Source organism: Blennius ocellaris, assembly GCF_963422515.1.
Source record: "Blennius ocellaris genome assembly, chromosome: 5".
NCBI lineage: Eukaryota > Metazoa > Chordata > Actinopteri > Blenniiformes > Blenniidae > Blennius > Blennius ocellaris.
In genome coordinates, this window is record NC_137654.1 from 25,785,965 (window position 1) to 25,803,665 (window position 17,701).

The window sequence follows — 17,701 nt, forward strand, 5'->3', positions numbered from 1 at the left end:
ACCAGTCCCTGACCTGTTTTTAATTTTTTTTAAATTGTTTTATACTCATCATATGAACACGATGAAAAGAGGGGCATTGTTTTCTGTGTTTTTGAACAGTGGACACTGTGGCACGAGTTGTGTCTGCAATTCTGATCATAGTTTACTCAAAAGTGTATTCACTTTCGTAGTTTATGGCATGTCGCGTTGTTGTGCTTGGTATTTGTGCTTGGTTAACAGGCTACACTTGTTACTGCCATGTGCTGCATGGCTAATTTGATCTTGTGTGATTCGACAAGTGATAAAGATCAGGCACCTGATGTCAGAGCGTGTTTCGGTTAAAGCTCCGGTAGCGGTGGGCGTAAGACTTCAGCTTGGCTGTGCACCTGCTGTCCACAGCTTATTTCCCCTGGTGGACTTGACGTAAGTGTAAGGGACTGTCTGATTGAAGTGTATTGAAATCCCCACAAAACACATGGCTCAGTGAGGGATGCCTGCTCGAGGCCGGGCCGATGATATCTGTGCTGCCCTCGACTGTCACTTGACACAGAGCGATGACATCTGGAGTGAAAGAAGCAGAGCTCATTGTTTTACAGTTTTTTCAGTTTTATATTCAAAATACATAGTCAATGCCTGTCTTCAAGGCCAGTTTGTAATGACTCTAAATTAAACTCTAGACAAGTGTATGTAATGACCTTATCCTACATTGTATTTGATTTCATTGACTTCCCAAACAATCTGTAATTTTTGTTGAAAACATCTCCATTCAAAATTCTCATATATTGTGCTATTTGTCACTTGGAATAAGCGGCATGAATTGTTGAAATGTTTTATGTACGGTCATAAAAGAGCTGGCCTTACTCGCGTCTTGGCAGCTGTGTGATTAGCGGCATCCTCCAAGTTGTCCATGCCTCAAACGTAGGCATGTCCGATATGGTTGAGAGGTCATGAAAGAAAGCGTGGAAACATTATGAACACTTGATGTAATCATGATAAACGCCCCTACTTCAGTTGTTTCAATTGTTCCTGCCATAAATCCATCCAGCGTTTAACTGTGTCAGCGTTTATCTACGTAGAGATAAATCTGCAGTTTGGTGGGAACCACTAAAACAACAGTTGACCAATGGAAGCAAGCCTCCCGCATTGCAAAATCTCCCAGCAGCCCTCCTTTGTGGCATGACTCCAAGCTGCACATCAGGGAGTTGTTGATACCTGTCTCTGTCTGGAATTTCTATTGCAATTAAGGCCAAGTGGCGGGGAGGGGTTAGACAGGTGGTTTTAGGGGAATCAAGGGGCTCCCTTGCTACCACTCTATAATTAACAGGGAAACTATCTGCGCACCATTTCCTATGTCTATTTTTACAGGTGTGCCATTCTGATTTTGAGGATTTATACTTTCAGCCTGTTTCCAAGCCCTCATTAAAAGATCTCTTGGCACACAGTTAAACCTGTGTGGAAGTGTGTTGTTTTGCACGCCGGACCTGCGTGTGTGTGTGTGTTTGGGCCTGCTTATGTTCGTCGTGTTGCTTTAACTCCTGCGGCGAAAGGCGGCGCTGGTGAAATCCATCCATTATGCTGCGCTTTATACAGAGAAAGGAAGATTTTTCTCTCCGAGTTAAGGAAGGGAAACACCTTTGTAGTGGGTTCACAGCAGCTTTTCCTTCAGTAATTACCCTGTGAGACTTATTAGAAGTGCCAACGTTAAAGTTCACTCAGCTGCTAATTTGAAGTTTCTGCTCTTGTTTTAGTTCCCGGCCTGCTCTGCCCTCTGTTTGTAAAACTTCATCTGTATCTGCCTTTTTCCATGCTGGCGTGTTTTGTTGTTTTGCTTCAGCTCAGTCGCTGAAAGTCTCCATGTTGAGCCCTCCAAAGAGCTCCACCACATCATGGAAACAGCAAGCTGTCAGGGTGACTTCATCATGTCACAAAGTGTTTTGTGTCTTAAACTGAAAATTCTCACTCTTTCCAAAGCTTTCTGCTGCTGCAAGTCAACACGGCTGAAATTAAGGGTAAACAAAAACGCCAAAGAGCCAGTGAAGATTTTGAAATGAACGTTTAATAATTTTAGTGAGAGATTGACACTCTTCAGCAGCACTTCTGGAAACCGATACTTCTTTAGGTGACAAACGATTAAACAGTGGCGCTTCTTTGCATTGTTGCTGTAAGCAAATATGTGTTTGCGCGATGCCAAGACCAAGCAGATGTCAAACAAGTTTCAGGTAATGGAATGCAGGTTTGTTTGGAAACACTGAACCATCTGTCACTCTGTCTTTCTCAAAGCCATTAGCCAGCCACTTGTTGAAAGACTGGAAGCTGTCAGCTTTGCATCACATAATCGTGTGCCAAAATACTACTGACGCCAGCCACTTCATCCAATAATGCACTTATGATCCTGTCTCAGTATGAGCATTTTAATTTGGTGGTTAAGCACTGATGGCACTTTGTGGGCATATTAGTCAGTAGTAATGACACAAAATGTTCAACCAGTTGGAAAAGCCAGTCTGTCAACTCAGCAGCGGGACATGGGTTGTGAAATCTTCTAACTGCTGTAGAGGTGTGATTTTATCTACAGACCTAACATGTCCTACTCTCCTTCAAGTCGTTTCCTTTTGCAAAGTTACCGAACATAAATCACTTTGTAATGTTGACGATGGGGAGGCAGGGTCCTGGAAGACATTCTCAATATTCTGTCAAAAAAGTGAGCGGGAGTGGGCAAGTCAGCGGTGGAAAAAAAGAGCAATGGGAAGGATTTTGCCAAGCTTTATTTTTTTTTTTTCTTGCCAGGGTAAATGGCACAGTTCATTTGTTTTGAGGTTGTGATCTTACAATTCAGGCTTTCTAGTAAAGGATTGGAATTGCTTCCCAACAAACCCCGTGAGCTCACTCTTACTCAGAAAAACCATACAAAAAGTACTCTCAAGAGTGTGTGGAAATGTGATTTTTAAAGGGCAAACCTTAGGGGAAAAAAAAAAAAAAAACACAAGATGATACCTCAGTATACAGATGTCCCTTTGTGCTCTCCCTTACTGGAAGAAGAAAGCGTCCACCAGTAAACAAACCAGCAGAGTTGTGGCACCGAGAATCCTACTCATATACGACGAGTAATCACCCGTGGTTTTCCTTGTGCTTTTCTTGTGCTGACTGAAAAAGACCAACTGGCTTTCTTGGTTGTGTGGCGCAGCGCTTCCTGAGATGCCGTGATTTATTTGTTATGTTTGACTGCAGTTCTTGCTGCCTGAGGGGCCTGACGCTGTCACAACGGTTAAGGCACAATTGTTGTTTTACTCACAGAGGATTTGATACCCTTTGTTTGACAGACATTCAATCTGTGGGAACTGTTTTCTTTCTCTCTCTCTCTCTCTCTCTCTCTCTCTCTCTCTCTCTCTCTCTCTCTCTCTCTCTCTCTCTTTCTTTCTGCCATTTTTTCTTATTAATTTGGGGATTTGTTCCGTCTCTCCGTTGAAACTCCACCTCAGCAAACAGGAGGCTCTCTCGCTGTCTCCGAGCATGCCTCGTCTTGTCGCGCTGCCTCCAAATTGCCAGCTTGATTGAGTTCATTTCATTTGCTACGCGGCCTCCTGTCCTGATAAAATCAATGGATTATCTTAAGTGTAACCGATGAGTCTGCTTCAACATGATGGACTGCTGTGAGTTCTGACACTCCACTGTTTACAGAAACAACCAAAGTAAATTTAAACTGCTACAGTACACCTCTTAGGCAATGATGGAAAGTCCCTGCAGCAGCCGTGAACCCACCCATCGCTGGCCCTGGTGCTCTTTGCCTGCCTGGTCGACTGCTGCCTCCTGTGTGCCCCCCAGGCTCAGGGGAAGTAGGGAGGCCCTCCATGCCCATTTGGCCCTGGCTAACAGGGGATGAGGTCACTCCAAATTCCCCTCATCCCCTTATAGCCCCAGACGGGCTGGCGAAGTGAGCTACCACAGGACCCAACATAAAACATAAATGGCTCTGTAAAAAGCTGCTGGGCTGATGTGACTCATTAAAAAACACTGGCGCCAACTCTTTTATTAATTCATTATTGTGTTTTGGGAGAGTAAAGTTACTGAGTTCTATTTTAAAAGGCTGTGTCTCCAAGCCTTTACTTGCTCCTTCAGTTCAATTGAATCTACAGATTTGCCCGGCAGTAGGTTTCACCTCTTCAAAGATGTCACAATCCTCAACTTCCATTTTTTGTTTCGGGGGAGGTTTAACATGATGTTTTTTTCCTGTTGTGGGAATATAAAAGTCACATGCGTATATATTTGTACTCTCTGCTGTCATTCTTCTCTTTCTCACACAGTTCCTTTTTTTTTTTCATATCCCCCTCGCGCCCAGCACTTGCAGACGTATTGTGCTGCTGCCTTTATGGGGCCTGGTTTGAGTTCTTCAAGCAGAAATCCAAACGGCCCAAACGCTCGCCAAGTTCATACTCATAACACACTTGCACACATGCGCACACCACATACACACACATCCACATTGTGAGGCTGTGTGTTGCTGGCAGTTTTGTTTTTCCAGTCTCTACCTCTTCTCCCATTAGGCCCACTGTGAAATCTTTAGCGATGTTTTTGTGCGTTAGCCACAGAGTGGAACCACTGCACAGGGTCATGGTACAAGTTGTATAAGCAGTAGAAGGATAGAGATGGGGAGGGGGTGCGGGCAGGGGAGGAGAATATTAGATATAAGGACGTGATTATAAGAGATGTTGGGTCTGACGTTGGCAGGGGGTTAGGTGTCAAATGAGTTTTTGACGACGGAAAAAGGTAAAGATATAAGACATACAAGCAGTAAGGAAAAGAAAGATGGCAGTGTGGCTGTGTTGGCAGGATGGGGGTGGGTGCCTATCGGCGGCTGCTCCTTCCTGAAACGTGGCCACCCGAGCCTGCCTGGGCCCTGGATGCACATGTGGAACAGTTTACTGTAATGGAACTCTAAATTAGTGGTGGTTTGAAGCTGCCTGCAGCAGTAGGGTGTAATTAACTGGCTCTGTTGAAAGAGAAAGAGCCAGAAAGAGAGGTAGGGAGGGAGCCAGAGCCCTGGAAAAAAGGCATGGGCTCAGAGGTGTGTGTGTGTGTGTGTGTGTGTGTGTGTGTGTGTGTGTGTGTGTGTGTGTGTGTGTGTGTGTGTGTGTGTGTGTGTGTGTGTGTGTGTGTGTGTGTGTGTGTGTGTGTGTGTGTGTGTGTGTGTGTGTGTGTGTGTGTGTGTGTGTGTGTGTGTGTGTGTGTGTGTGTGTGTGTGTGTGTGTCAGAGGGTTCTCTCACATGTGACGTGTGGAGTTTTTGAGTGCTTGATTGCATGTGTATGTGTTTGAAAGTGTGTGGTGCATATGTGTGCATCTTGGAAAGTACTTTTTTCTTTTTTTTTTCAGGGCATGGCGCCACCTCCTAGTGCCCCCAAGTGCCCAGACCCTGTCACTGTTCTCTATGCTTTTTCGCTCAGTTCAGCAGTTCACCAGTTCAGCCTCAGATCTTTTTTTTCCCCCCTCTCCTCATTTCTTTGTTTATACCGAATTCATTACCAAGATTTTTCCCCCCGTCTTCTCTCCCAAATTCACAAGCCACAGCAGTTACAAATTCCTTGGCTCTGCTCTTTTTCAAAGCCACATTTAAAAAACAAGCTGATCACACCACCCACTCTCGAAATCACTCTAGGGAAAAAGAAAACGGGGGTTAAAAAAAGAAAAATTGGAAAGCCTTATCTTTTACGTAATTATTATTTCCTTTCCTTGTACTCAGCGTCAACCATGAGACATAACTGCAGCCTTGTCCACACATGAGCCTGACTTGTTTCTGCCTCCCGTGTGGAGTCAAAAGCGACGGAGGGCTGCGGGAGGTTCCAGCCAAAATGACTCTGTGGGATGGGAGCCTGACCTCAAGAGAAGATAGTTGGAAGTGACAGCAGCAGTTAGCAATCAGTGGATCTCATTTTCCCTACCCATCGACCCCCCCCCCCCCCCAACCCTCCTACCCCCCTTTTCTTCATGCTCTGGACCCCGTGTCTGGGCCTCTGGTCCTAGGGGAAAGAGGCAAAGAGGCAGGCTGCTGTGCTAGGCTGGCAGCAGGAACAGAGGAGGTCTTTATAGTAGAGTTCTGGTGATTTAAATCATATGGCATAGCCTGGAATCACTGTGGAAGTCTGGAAGCTCTTCAAAACTGCAGGAACAAGAGCTCTCTCTCTCTCTCTCTCTTTTTCTCTTTTTTTCCTCCTCCTTCTCGCTCTCTCTTGCGTATTCCCTGTTATAACTTTTTCCAAAGTTCTTTCATATTTTCTTTTCCCCTCGCCCAGTCCCAGTTTTTCTGGCTTTTCCTCTTCCAGCTCACTCGTTCACTTTTTTTCCCTCGCATGTCTTTATCTGTTATTCTTCACGCCGTCCTCCTCCTACTTTAGCTTCCTTTTTCCTTCCCATTCCCTCATACCTGTTGGTATGAAGTTTACACATCCTTCTTACATTAATACTGTCGATAAACTATTCTCCGTCCCAGAATTCAGAGTTGATACAAGGTGAACTGCTCTTGTGGAATCCAAACAGCATCCAAACCACTGATTGCATCGTCATGTTGAGCCAACCAGGAAACACTTACAGTCACTTTTTATGTGGCGAATGTACTTGTAAAACAAATCTCCTTTTCTTTTCTCCCTCAGAAAAATGACTGGATGACTCTGCTAAAGTGGCGTCCGAATCCCCTCCATTGACCAGAGGCCCTGCTGTTGCTCTGGCGTCCCTGCATTTTAAGAGTCTTCTGAAGGATTGAGTTTTCAACATTGCTGAGGATTTCCGGAGCCGTCGCCTTCGCCCAGTGGCCTGCCACGGACCCCCGGGGTGCTCCGTCGTGATGGCTACCAACAGGGAACAGCAGGTGGGTCACATGACCGGCTTTCCACCTGCTGTTTACCCGTTCCCATTCAACTCCATGCGAAGCCACTCCCCCTTCGACCTGCTGGCCAACAGCAACCTGTTTGGGCGGTTCGGGGCTGACCTGCCCAAGGAGATGGCCGCTCTCTGTAAGTCATTTTCATTATCGTGTGTGTGTTTGACTTGCCCTCCCTCTCATGTATCATTTTCCATTTCAGTTCGGACTACATATGTAGTCATTACCTTCATTTCAGTCAAGTCACATTAAACAATTTGAACATACACTGGAAAGAGGAAACTACTGCTATTTAAATTACACTTCATTATGTGTAATTTGGTGGAAATGGAAAACTTTCAGGTCTGTTTGTTATATAGAAAGAGTCGACGGGTATAAAGGGAAAAAAATCCCCCAAAGACAGCATGAGGGGGAAAAAAGTCCACTTTCATCAATACAATGATTACACTGCTCGTGTGGTTTCTTTATATACTTCATGCTTGTCGATGGTGAGGTTGTAACCACAAACTGTGGTTCCGCCTCCTCTACTTAGTGTGTGTGTGTGTGTGTGTGTGTGTGTGTGTGTGTGTGTGTGTGTGTGTGTGTGTGTGTGTGTGTGTGTGTGTGTGTGTGTGTGTGTGTGTGTGTGTGTGTGTGTGTGTGTGTGTGTGTCACAGAGCTTTTGTGAAGCAGACGGCCCATAAGTCTGTGATGAGAGACACAACTCATTTCTTTCTCTGTGTGGTGATGAGTACTCAGCAGTAATCAAATGTCTGCATTATTGCAGTTTGGACACTTATTGCAGCCTTGGCACACCGCACACAATTATTTGTGAAAGGCCAAATGAGCTGAGTTCTGGACTCAAATCACAACAGCATGCTCCTTTAATTTCAGACTTGTAGTTTTAGGCTCGACCACAGGGGGCACTGTTGTATTCTGCAGCAATAAACACCGGATGATGTATGGAGCCCAGAGCACAAAGAGGAGATTGTTGGCAATCCAGAGTGTTTTTCTGTCATGCAAAAACTAGCAAGATTAGACACACGCTGCCGACATACATTGCTCATTGTTGAAAACACCTGCTTGTTTCAAAACCACTAATCAACAACAGGATTCCAGGTCAGAGAGCAACTTTTGCATGAAACCACTGCAGGAACAATTTGCTGAGGAGTATTTTGGGGGTGAAACAAACAGATAGCAAGTAAATACACAAGGTAAAGGTAAGTGGGACTTATTTGTAATGTGATATGGGTGCAGTGTTAAAGGGTGGCAGGTGGTGGAGGTGGGTGGTAGATGGCGGAGGGGTAATAATGGGTGTGGGTGGCAACAGCTGAGTCCAGAGCCCGTGAGCCCCCCTGCCCTGTGTGTGCAGTCCCCCACCACAGCATGCCTGAGCACCTCTCCAGCCTTTCAGCCGTCAATCACTACCTCACCCCCCCTCCTTCCTTCTCACCACTGCTGCCCACCTAATCCTCAAGGTATTTTCACAGACCCAGAGCGAGAGAGCAAGAGCATATGAGAAAGAGAGGGGGGAGAGTGAGAGAGGGAGTGAGCAAGAGAGAGAGAGAGAGAGAGAGAGAGAGAGAGAGAGAGCACCTGGGGGTAATGTCCTGGTGTGGTGGAATCCAAGAACACACCCTGCAAGAAAAACACATGAATACACACAGGCAAACACCATCAGAGACTCTGCTCTCTCTCTCTCTCTCTCTCTCTCTCTCTCTCTCTCTCTCTCTCTCTCTCTCTCTCTCTCTCTCTCTCTCTCTCTCTCTCTCCCTCTCTCTCACACACACACACAGCACTTCTTTCATCTAAAAACTAGAAACATACCCCTTACGCAGGAAGAAATCCCACAATACTGACAGATGGATTCTTTTTGGTTTTTACGCTGGCATGAGTTGAAACAAAAAACAAGTATCAAAGCACAAACAGACACAGGCAACCACATGCAGCGAGCGGTGCTTCATACATGACTGCTTGTACTGACACATCCACGCTGGCATTAGTATCGTTCACAAGGGTTAAGGACCGCAGCTATTTGGCATAAGCTCTCTGTCAGGGATTAAACAAGGCGGGGGTCAAAGATTAAGTCGAGATCATAGTGACAATTTGCTTCAACTCAGCTTCATTTATCAAGATTGACATTTTTAAGTTCTTCTTTACTAACTATTTCAAACCGCCTTTGTGTTTAAATTTGTTTTTTCAATGCACTCAAGGCTTTATTAGAAGCAGTGACTTATAATATGTGTTTATGCCAAACCCCAAACATTCCTGTCATAATGTGTTAAATCCAAGCTAAACATGTTTAGCGAGAGCCAGCTGCCATTTTTCTTTAGTAATTAGTGAATAATCAGTAAGGAACATACAGGGTTACATGTAAATTGTTCAACTCATAAGAAAACAAAAGGAGTAATTCCAACACTTTCAACCTCTACTGCACTGTTTGTCTTCAAATTTATACAAAAGCACAGCAATTAGTATCAGTGTACATTTTGGCCATTCAGCGGAAAACTCTTGTTTTTATCAGCTTTTTTTTTTAACATCCTATTGGTGTATCCCTTGACAAGGAATGTTACAAGTCATTTTGCTGACAGCAGTCTCGTTCCCTTCTCTCTTAAATGTTAGCGGGGAAGACAAAAGGTCTTGGTTTGGACATTCCCCAGGCCCTGTTTCTCTGTGTGTGTGTGTGTGTGTGTGTGTGTGTGTGTGTGTGTGTGTGTGTGTGTGTGTGTGTGTGTGTGTGTGTGTGTTTAAAAAAAAAAAAAAATGTTGTCCTTCATCTACGTCTTTTCCAGGAGTTGGCTTAACAGTCCTGCTCATTGTTGTCAGGCCTGCCAATAGTCCAGACTGAGAAAATACCTTCCACATAAAGGGAGCAGCACTGTGTGTGTGTGTGTGTGTGTGTGTGTGTGTGTGTGTGTGTGTGTGTGTGTGTGTGTGTGTGTGTGTGTGTGTGTGTGTGTGTGTGTGTGTGTGTGTGTGTGTGCGTGTGTGCGTGTGTGCGTGTGCGCGCGTGCAGTCAGTAGCTTTGCATTACTCACTCACTCTTAGCGTCAGAGGTCTGTGTGGGATTGTTGTGAGAAAAGGTAGCCCAGGTGACACCTCCCTGTTCTGGGCGTGCACGCCGTGCCGACCTGTCGGAGCACCTCCCGTGGCGGCGCTGTGTTTTGGCACCAGAGTGTCTTTGGAAATACCTGTTTTGCACGGTGGTGGGAAGAGTCGGATGGGCTGTACACGCTGTGTTTGCTCTTGTTCGAAAAGTAGACTTTTCTTTGCATTTATTGCGTAATTCGAAAGAGGCGACTTTTCAGTCAAGTGACCATATGAGCACACCAGACTCGTGGCCTCGCAGCTCCTATCTGAATGAAAGCGCAAAGGCGTTTGTTCATCCATGAGAGGGTCTGATGGCTCTCTGTGCAGTGTGTAGGGAGGCTGTTATCAGTTTATCCCTGTCATTATGGGAACTCTTCAAACAAACAGTTGGAAGTCCATTAAGGCCACTTACTATATGATAACATCATCACTGAGCCCTGAAACACCTCTCTAAGCTTTCACCGATCAGGGCCAGAGCCCTGGCCCCAAAGTGAGCCACAGGGATGTTTTGAGAAGCTCGTAGGTCATTTCCTTCAGCCCACATGGCCTGGCCCGAAATCTAAAGTCTTCAGCTGGGCTCAAACTTTCCATTCATGCCATAATTTGGAAGATTTTCCTGACTGATGTACACAGAGCACTAATGAGAGGCTCGGCAATGAGTGTGTGACCTGTGTCACAGTAAGATATGATTAAAAGCATCTTATTAGTGGAACAGAGGAAGCAACATGTTGAAACCTGTGTAAAAGTTCCTCATTGTGGCCCAGCTGCGCCTCCAGTGGAGATGAAGTGAACAGCTGTTTATGTAAAGTGTGTGTCGGCTCCAATCTTTGTAGCCTGCACAGTCACCAACATTATAGTACTGTGTGTGTGTGTGTGTGTGTGTGTGTGTGTGCGTGTGTAGAAGCTCATACATATTTACACACAACCAACTCGCTCAGACGGGCTGTGAAATGGACTCAAATGTTCCAGCAGAAATAAATATCCTCATGCAGAGTCACATAATTAAAAACACCCATTGCATTCTTAAAATTATACACACACACACACACACACACACACACACACACACACACACACACACACACACACACACACACACACACACACACACACACTCCAGAAGGTCATGTTGGCTTAGAGAGCTTGGGGAGTTGCGTAAAGGAGCCATTTTGGTGGGAAATGTGGTACGAGAGGAACAGAGGAACTTTTTAAATGGAGGAGAGGGACAGCGGGGAAGGATGTCTACAAGCGGAGCGAAGCCTCCACCACTGGAGGCGAAGCGGAGCACAAACAGCACATTGTACCATTTTATTTATTTTCATATGGTTTGAGGTGCTGGGTTTCAGCCCAGCCTTGGTGGAGGTGGGCAGGGCGGTACGCTGTTAGATGGTGTAAGTTTGGATTCAGCTGGGTGCGCATGTGTGTCCTTATGTGGATATGCTGTGCATCTGAAAGAGGGGAGGGAGACGGAAGAGAAAGTGATGTATGTATGGATATGATAACAATAAGGTTCACCCTGGTATCCTTCACTTTATATCAGGCACAAGCTTCACCTCCACATAGGAGATGTAACGCTTAACTCTTCTTGTGTGCTCCTCACAGCCTGTGATGCCGCCTCTCATTTGAAAGGCCTTTTGAAACACCTGAGGGTTCGCTTTATTGTTTGCTCTCTGGAGCAAAGTCAATTCCTCTCTGACCTCTTGTCAGTCCGAGTGGCATTTTCTGATCTTCCCGAGATTTATTGTCCAGTCGGAAAGCGAGAAGGCTGACAGAGGAAAAACCTTTCAATTAAAGCCGTTTTAAAATGTACAGAAAAATAATAATTAAAAAAGCTCTTGCTCATTATTTAACAAGATGGGTATCAGTACAAGTGTCTGCAGCACTGAGGATTATTTATTACTGAAAGGATAAGAGCATTTGGACAATAATCCTTTTAAACCTTGGAGGAGGAAGATATCAGTGCACTGAAGGAAGGTTTATCCTCTGCCAGTTTCTTATCAATAATCATTTTACAACTGGAAGATAAGATAAGACAATTGTATTACTTGCTTCCTAATAACTTAGTCACGGTTAGAGCCTGATTAAAAACCTTAAATAAATCAGTGGCAGACCTACTTTAGTGTTATCAAAGACACTGGGTTGATGGCCATGTTTTACTGTATCAGGCATGTAAAAGTACTAAAAAAATGGCTGTTCTAAAGAGATTTTTATTGCATTATAAAGATTGTAAAGGTTTTCTCCGCACACACTGGTTGTGAATGCATGACTGTGTCGTTTTCACATTTAGCAACACTCTTGAAGAATGGTGCCACATTAAAAATTTGGAGAATCCACTTTTCACCCTAAAACCTGAGAGCATTGTTGAGTTTCGACCCCGGCGTTTAATGATCTGAATAGTTAATCAGAAGAAGAAAAAAAAAAGTGCTCTTATTGAGCCATCTGCTCAATGGCATCTCCGCTCCTGTGACCATGATCTACATAGCAAATTAGCAATGCTCGGACTGGACCATTTGTGTGCTGCCTGTGTGCGATGACAGCTTGTGCATCGCTGTTTGGCCGCGTCCTTGATGTGTCAGTGAGACCGGAGCCTCCTCCGCTTTAATAAACAGCATCGGCTGACATCCCTGCTTTCATCTCCCCTGGCGACCACTAGCCTCAAGATGACAGCTCTCTGAGGGACTCCAAACCTTTTTGGAAATCAATTCCCTCACATTGCACTTTTTTATTTTTGAAACCAGTGCTGGCTACAATTCAATAGCCACGGCGGGAAAATAGCCAGAAATTATTTTTTTCTTGACACTTTAAGCACCCAGTGAAGGAGTTTTTGTGAAAATGATAGTGACGAGAGTATCTGCCCCTCTGATGATTTTCCACCTAAACCCTGTTGGCTCATGCACTTTTTTTTTGGTTCTTTGCACTCATCTTGTTCTCTCCTTTCCCCCCCCCCCCTTCTCAGCCATCACCTTGGATTTCCTCATGTTATCCCTCTCTGAGAGTCGGAGCCAATTTGACTTAAGTACTGGAAACTTTCGCTATACGAAGAGCTTGCAGCGCTTGGTGGTGAGGCAGAGGCCACGGCTCTGTGTACTGCAGCTCTGACACAATGACAGATGAAGATAAAGAGGCTACTATTAAAAATGGGAGGGGGGTGTTTTCTGTTTTGTGGGCACGTGCAAGACGAAAAGCACGCAATGGCGAGAAGGAGAGGCTGGGTTCTTCGAAGGCTGTGGGAGGGCGCATCGGCACAAGGCAGATCTTCGAATCAGCCAGGGCCTTGTATTTTTGGCCCAACAACTAAAAGAAATGTCCTTTTTTTTTTTTTCCCCCACCTCGGTTTGCAAAACACGGGTAGCAAAATGTCATGACAGTGTAGATAGAGGGAGAGTAGGAGACAGAGAGTGAAAAAGACTTTGCTGAAAGATGGCCAAAACTGATAGCGGTCTGAAAAGTAGCTCTGTTCGGCCGGCGGTGGGACCGGCATGGGAACAGAGGTGAACATGGCTGCCGTCAGCCAGTGGGCTCTCTCAGAAGTGGCGCTTTACTTTCAACACGTCTCTCCTCGGTGACACATCAGGTATCCCATACAGACGTGCTGTGACAGCACGCTAGATGACTGGATAAGATTACACATCATGTCAGAGGTGAACATGTAAAATGTTTGGCTGGTGGCGCAGTTGATGTACTGCCATGAGGGGCAAAAAAAGCTGGCATTGTGCTTTGTTTTTGTTTGGAACTCAAAAAATCAGGAGCTTTTTATCATTGTGGGTTTTTTTTTTTTTTTTTTACCATAACTTGCTTATAGCTGCATTGATTGTGTTAGTCAAAAGTAGAAAGAAGAGGCAAAACAAAAAACCTTTAAGGGATATGTCGTTTTTTTGTGTGCATGTGTGTGTGTGCTGCGTAACCTGAATCTGCCTGTAGTGGGAGGGTGTCCTCTGGGCTGGTGTTCAGTGTCTCTATCATCACCGACAATCTGTTTCGGCATGTCCACACACTGCACACATGCTCACATCAGAAATGGAAAAGCTCCACATTCCTTTCAAAATCGCCGTGCTGCATTTAAGCTCAAAGGCTCGTCTTTATTACCTCACACACTGCTGCACTGTTGACGGCTCGGCTGGAACCTGCATGACTGTACACAGAGGAAGTGGCAACAAAGTGCTGTATACGTCTTATCTGTAATCGGCATCGGAGTGTCAGACGGCGGTAAAGAATCATTTCCATGGGCTCCGGCCCACATGGTGCTTCCAGCAGACTTTGTCCAGCTGTCAGTAAAGGTGTGAGACATGATTGTAAAAATATTATCAGCGACGGAAAGTTAAAACGTTTTTGATTGTGTTAAAAAGTGGATCTAATCCTTGAAGTTCACCCTGATTGAAAGCAGAAGTCGACACAAAGTGAGCAGTGAGCTGGCAGTCACAGAAAATGAAACGCTTCCAAAACCAGAAACAAAAGCAGAGAACTTTGTCAACTAAAACAAATCACGCAGTCAGGAAAAAATGGCCATAGGGAACTTGATGAAATGGGGAGAGTATTTGCAGAAACAGAGGGGGGGGGGGGGGGGGGGGGGGGGGGGGGGTGAGAGAATTAAGGAGACCGATGGAGAGACTTGTGAGCCAGAGAACGAGGGAGGGCAGGATAAGTTTGGGGGGAAAGTTAGTGGCCCAGTGGGGGTTTCTTCTAGAGTTCAACCTCTCTGGCTGGGGAAGGAAGGGGAGGAGGGAGGGGAGGGAGGGAGGGGAGGCTGGGACCAGGCTGGGTCAGCAGGAGTATAGAGTATGTGTAGATTAGATGACTAAACTCAACTCTGCAAAACCCTGTGAAGCCCTGGAAGAGTCACAGCTCACGATGCTGCCTGCCAATATGTGGAGAACCTGGGGTTAGTGGTCTGAATTATAGTCTCAAACACAGTAAAAAGAAATGTCAAAACCAGAGGAATCGGATAGGGTCCATAAATCTGAAAAAACATAGGAGTTTCAAGTGTGAGCACACAATATTATAAATTGACTGCGGCGCAGCTCGCCCGGTCCAGAGAACAGCCCTGGCAAACACCACTGATGTTACATAGTACATTTGAGCACCAGGGGATTAGCCAGTTTTTAGTTTCCAGGATGCTGTATGAAACGAGCAGTGAGGAGGGAAAAAAAAGACAGGAAGGAGACGAAAGACGAGTGTGAGAAGAATGCTTGTGGATCATTAAAAAAAAATGGGACTCCGGGCAGTGCTGAATTAATCTGAAATGCATCCAGTGGATAACTTTTTGGGGGAGAATTTATCAAATACATGGGTGGAGAGGTACACAAAAAGTTTTCCATTTTTTATTTTTTTTTTGCAACAAACAGTTAGCAGTGGCATCTCTGGCAGATATCAGTTTGTAATCCAGCCACAGTGTCCTATTCTGGCTGTCATAAAGCTTCCTTTTTATGACCTGACAGCTGTATGAAGAAACACATAAAAACTACTGATGTTGTTTACTGTTTGATGCAACAAAAGAGCTATTAAGGTGTGTGTGTGTGTGTGTGTGTGTGTGTGTGTGTGTGTGTGTGTGTGTGTGTGTGTGTGTGTGTGTGTGTGTGTGTGTGTGTGTGTGTGTGTGTGTGTGTGTGTGTGTGTGTGTGTGTGCCAGCTTAAGAAAATAATCAAGGGGTATCAAGTGGAGGAAAAGTTTTCGGGTCAATAAACATTGTAATGAAAATCATTCAGAATAGCCAGAAACGTGAAAGCATGGTTTCTTTCACGAGACAGGAAAAAGAGTGAAGTGTTAGACAGAAGAGGAGGGAGGGGGGAGGAGGCAGGGCACAGTGTGTTTATGGAGAGTGTAGCCAGCAGCACAGATTGACAGGAAATGGTGTCTTTTTTGCCTGCTGGGCTGTACCACTTGTACTGGTTTGACAGGGGGAGATGAATGTGCAGAGCTCACAGACTAAAGCCATTCTATTATCATATATCTCCCATTGTATCAGGCTGTTTGCTTTAGCCCAGCCAGAGTCTATCCGTCTGCTGTGCAACAGTTAGGACCAGTGACAGGCTTTTTTATTGACCGCAGACCACCTATTGATTTCCTTTTGATTTACTGTCACTGTGAGGGCACTGCTATTTTTTTTTAAATTGAATTGTTTTCTATCGATGCACAGAACAGCCACTGTCGAGGAAGACTAAATGAAGGTACATGACGATGAGGGAATCTACTCGTGTTGTTATTGAGGTGCTTTTAAAACCATTGCAATTGTACGGCCCCGATTGCTTCCTTGCATCTCTCTGCCTATTTGTTTGCACGGGTTTTTTCTCAAAATATAAATCAAAAACAAGGTCAAGTGAGCCTGTGTGAAGTGTGTCCAGCACATGGTGTGTTTGTATATTGGGGGGTATTTTGTCTGTGTGAATGCGCTGCAGGGATTGAGCAAGGCAGCACTCATTCATCTCTGTTAAAGCACTTCCAGAGGGAGAAACAGAAAAGAACTGCCCATCCCCTGTTCCCTCAAACAGACAGAGAGGAGGGAGGGATTTGCCCTGGCATCTGGTTTCTGGGTTCAACCGCAGCACAATGTTCTTTCTCTCTCTCTCTCTCTCTCTGTCTCTGGCTCTCTTTCTGACACACACTCACACACACACACACACACACACACACACACACACACACACACACACACACACACACACACACACACACACACACACACACACACACACACACACAATCTCACATACACACCCGGCCAGTGGCTGGACTTTAATATGGTTATGATTAGAGACGGGGGCTCAGAGAAGGGAGGGGAAGGGGCTCATATTTACTGCAGGGAAAAGGGGGAGGTGCAGTGTGAAGACCGACAGAGACAACGACGAGATCTGAATGGCAGAGATGATGGGAGGCAGGGGGTGGCTGTGTTTGTTTGCGTTCGGGGCTGAAATATGAAACACAATAAAGCAGAGCAGAGAAAAACGCACAAGAGGAATGAGAATAAAGTTTTGTCCTCTAACCCAATCACTTCTTCTTCCAGAGCAGGCTCTGCTGGACGGCCCCCTCTCCCTCCCTCCCTCTTGGGTTCCTCTCTCTCTCTCTCTCTCTCTATCCCTCCCTCTCTGGCATTCTCTTCCTTTCTCTCCACCCCCTCGCACAGCGTCATGCCGAGGCAGTTGGTTCACTCCGTCGTGTCTGGGGCTCAACCAGAGCTGTGAGAGGCTGTTATTTAGGTCTGTTACAGCAGCCTGGGAGCAGCTAACTCAAGGGCAGGGGGAGAGAAGTGAGTGAGAGTCACGCTCGGCTCAGATCAGCTCAGCTCAGCCAAGCAGGAATCAGATCTGCATTCCAGCTGAGGAGGGGAAGAGGGAAACTCCAGCATCGGCAGGAAAGGACAGCGGAGCGAGAGTGACAGCAAGAGATAAGTGTGAAGGGAGGGAAGGAAAAGGGAGCGAATCCTGATAGCTGTTGCTGCTGCTGCTGCTGCTGCTGTGTTGTTGTCACTGCCTCAGCAGCAGTGACGTGAGCGGAGGCAGCGGGGCAGGACGCAGGCAGGACACACAGCTCGTAGTGATTTCTTTGCAGAGGGTGGGGGGCTACCATGTTCGACTGCATGGAGGCTCTGGGAATGGGCCCCCGACAGCTCTATGATGTCACCAGCCGCGGTGCATGCATGCTGCGGAAGGCAAGCCCCTTCTTTGCGGGGTTGGACCCCTTCGCCTGGACAGGCAGTGCCAGCCTGCAATGTAAGTGGCATCCTGTTTGGATTTCTTGTATGACACAATCATCTCTCTCTTTCTCTCTCTCTGTCTCTGTGTCTCTCCCTCC

The 17,701-nt window shown here is 45.9% G+C and overlaps 1 protein-coding gene across 3 annotated transcripts in view; it reads left to right on the plus strand.

Moving 5' to 3' along the window:
• rarga (retinoic acid receptor gamma a) overlaps nucleotides 1–17,701 on the plus strand; it is a 43,073-nt gene that overhangs the window by 6,478 nt on the left and 18,894 nt on the right. For 2 of the 3 annotated variants that reach the window (XM_080496302.1, XM_080496301.1), the window contains exon 2: nucleotides 6,620–6,979. In XM_080496302.1, coding sequence (XP_080352428.1) covers nucleotides 6,811–6,979 — 169 coding nt within the window. In that variant the 5' untranslated portion in view covers nucleotides 6,620–6,810. Of the gene's footprint in view, nucleotides 1–6,619; nucleotides 6,980–17,085; nucleotides 17,620–17,701 lie in introns of those variants that run through there. The other variant, XM_080496303.1, reaches the window with a different exon arrangement.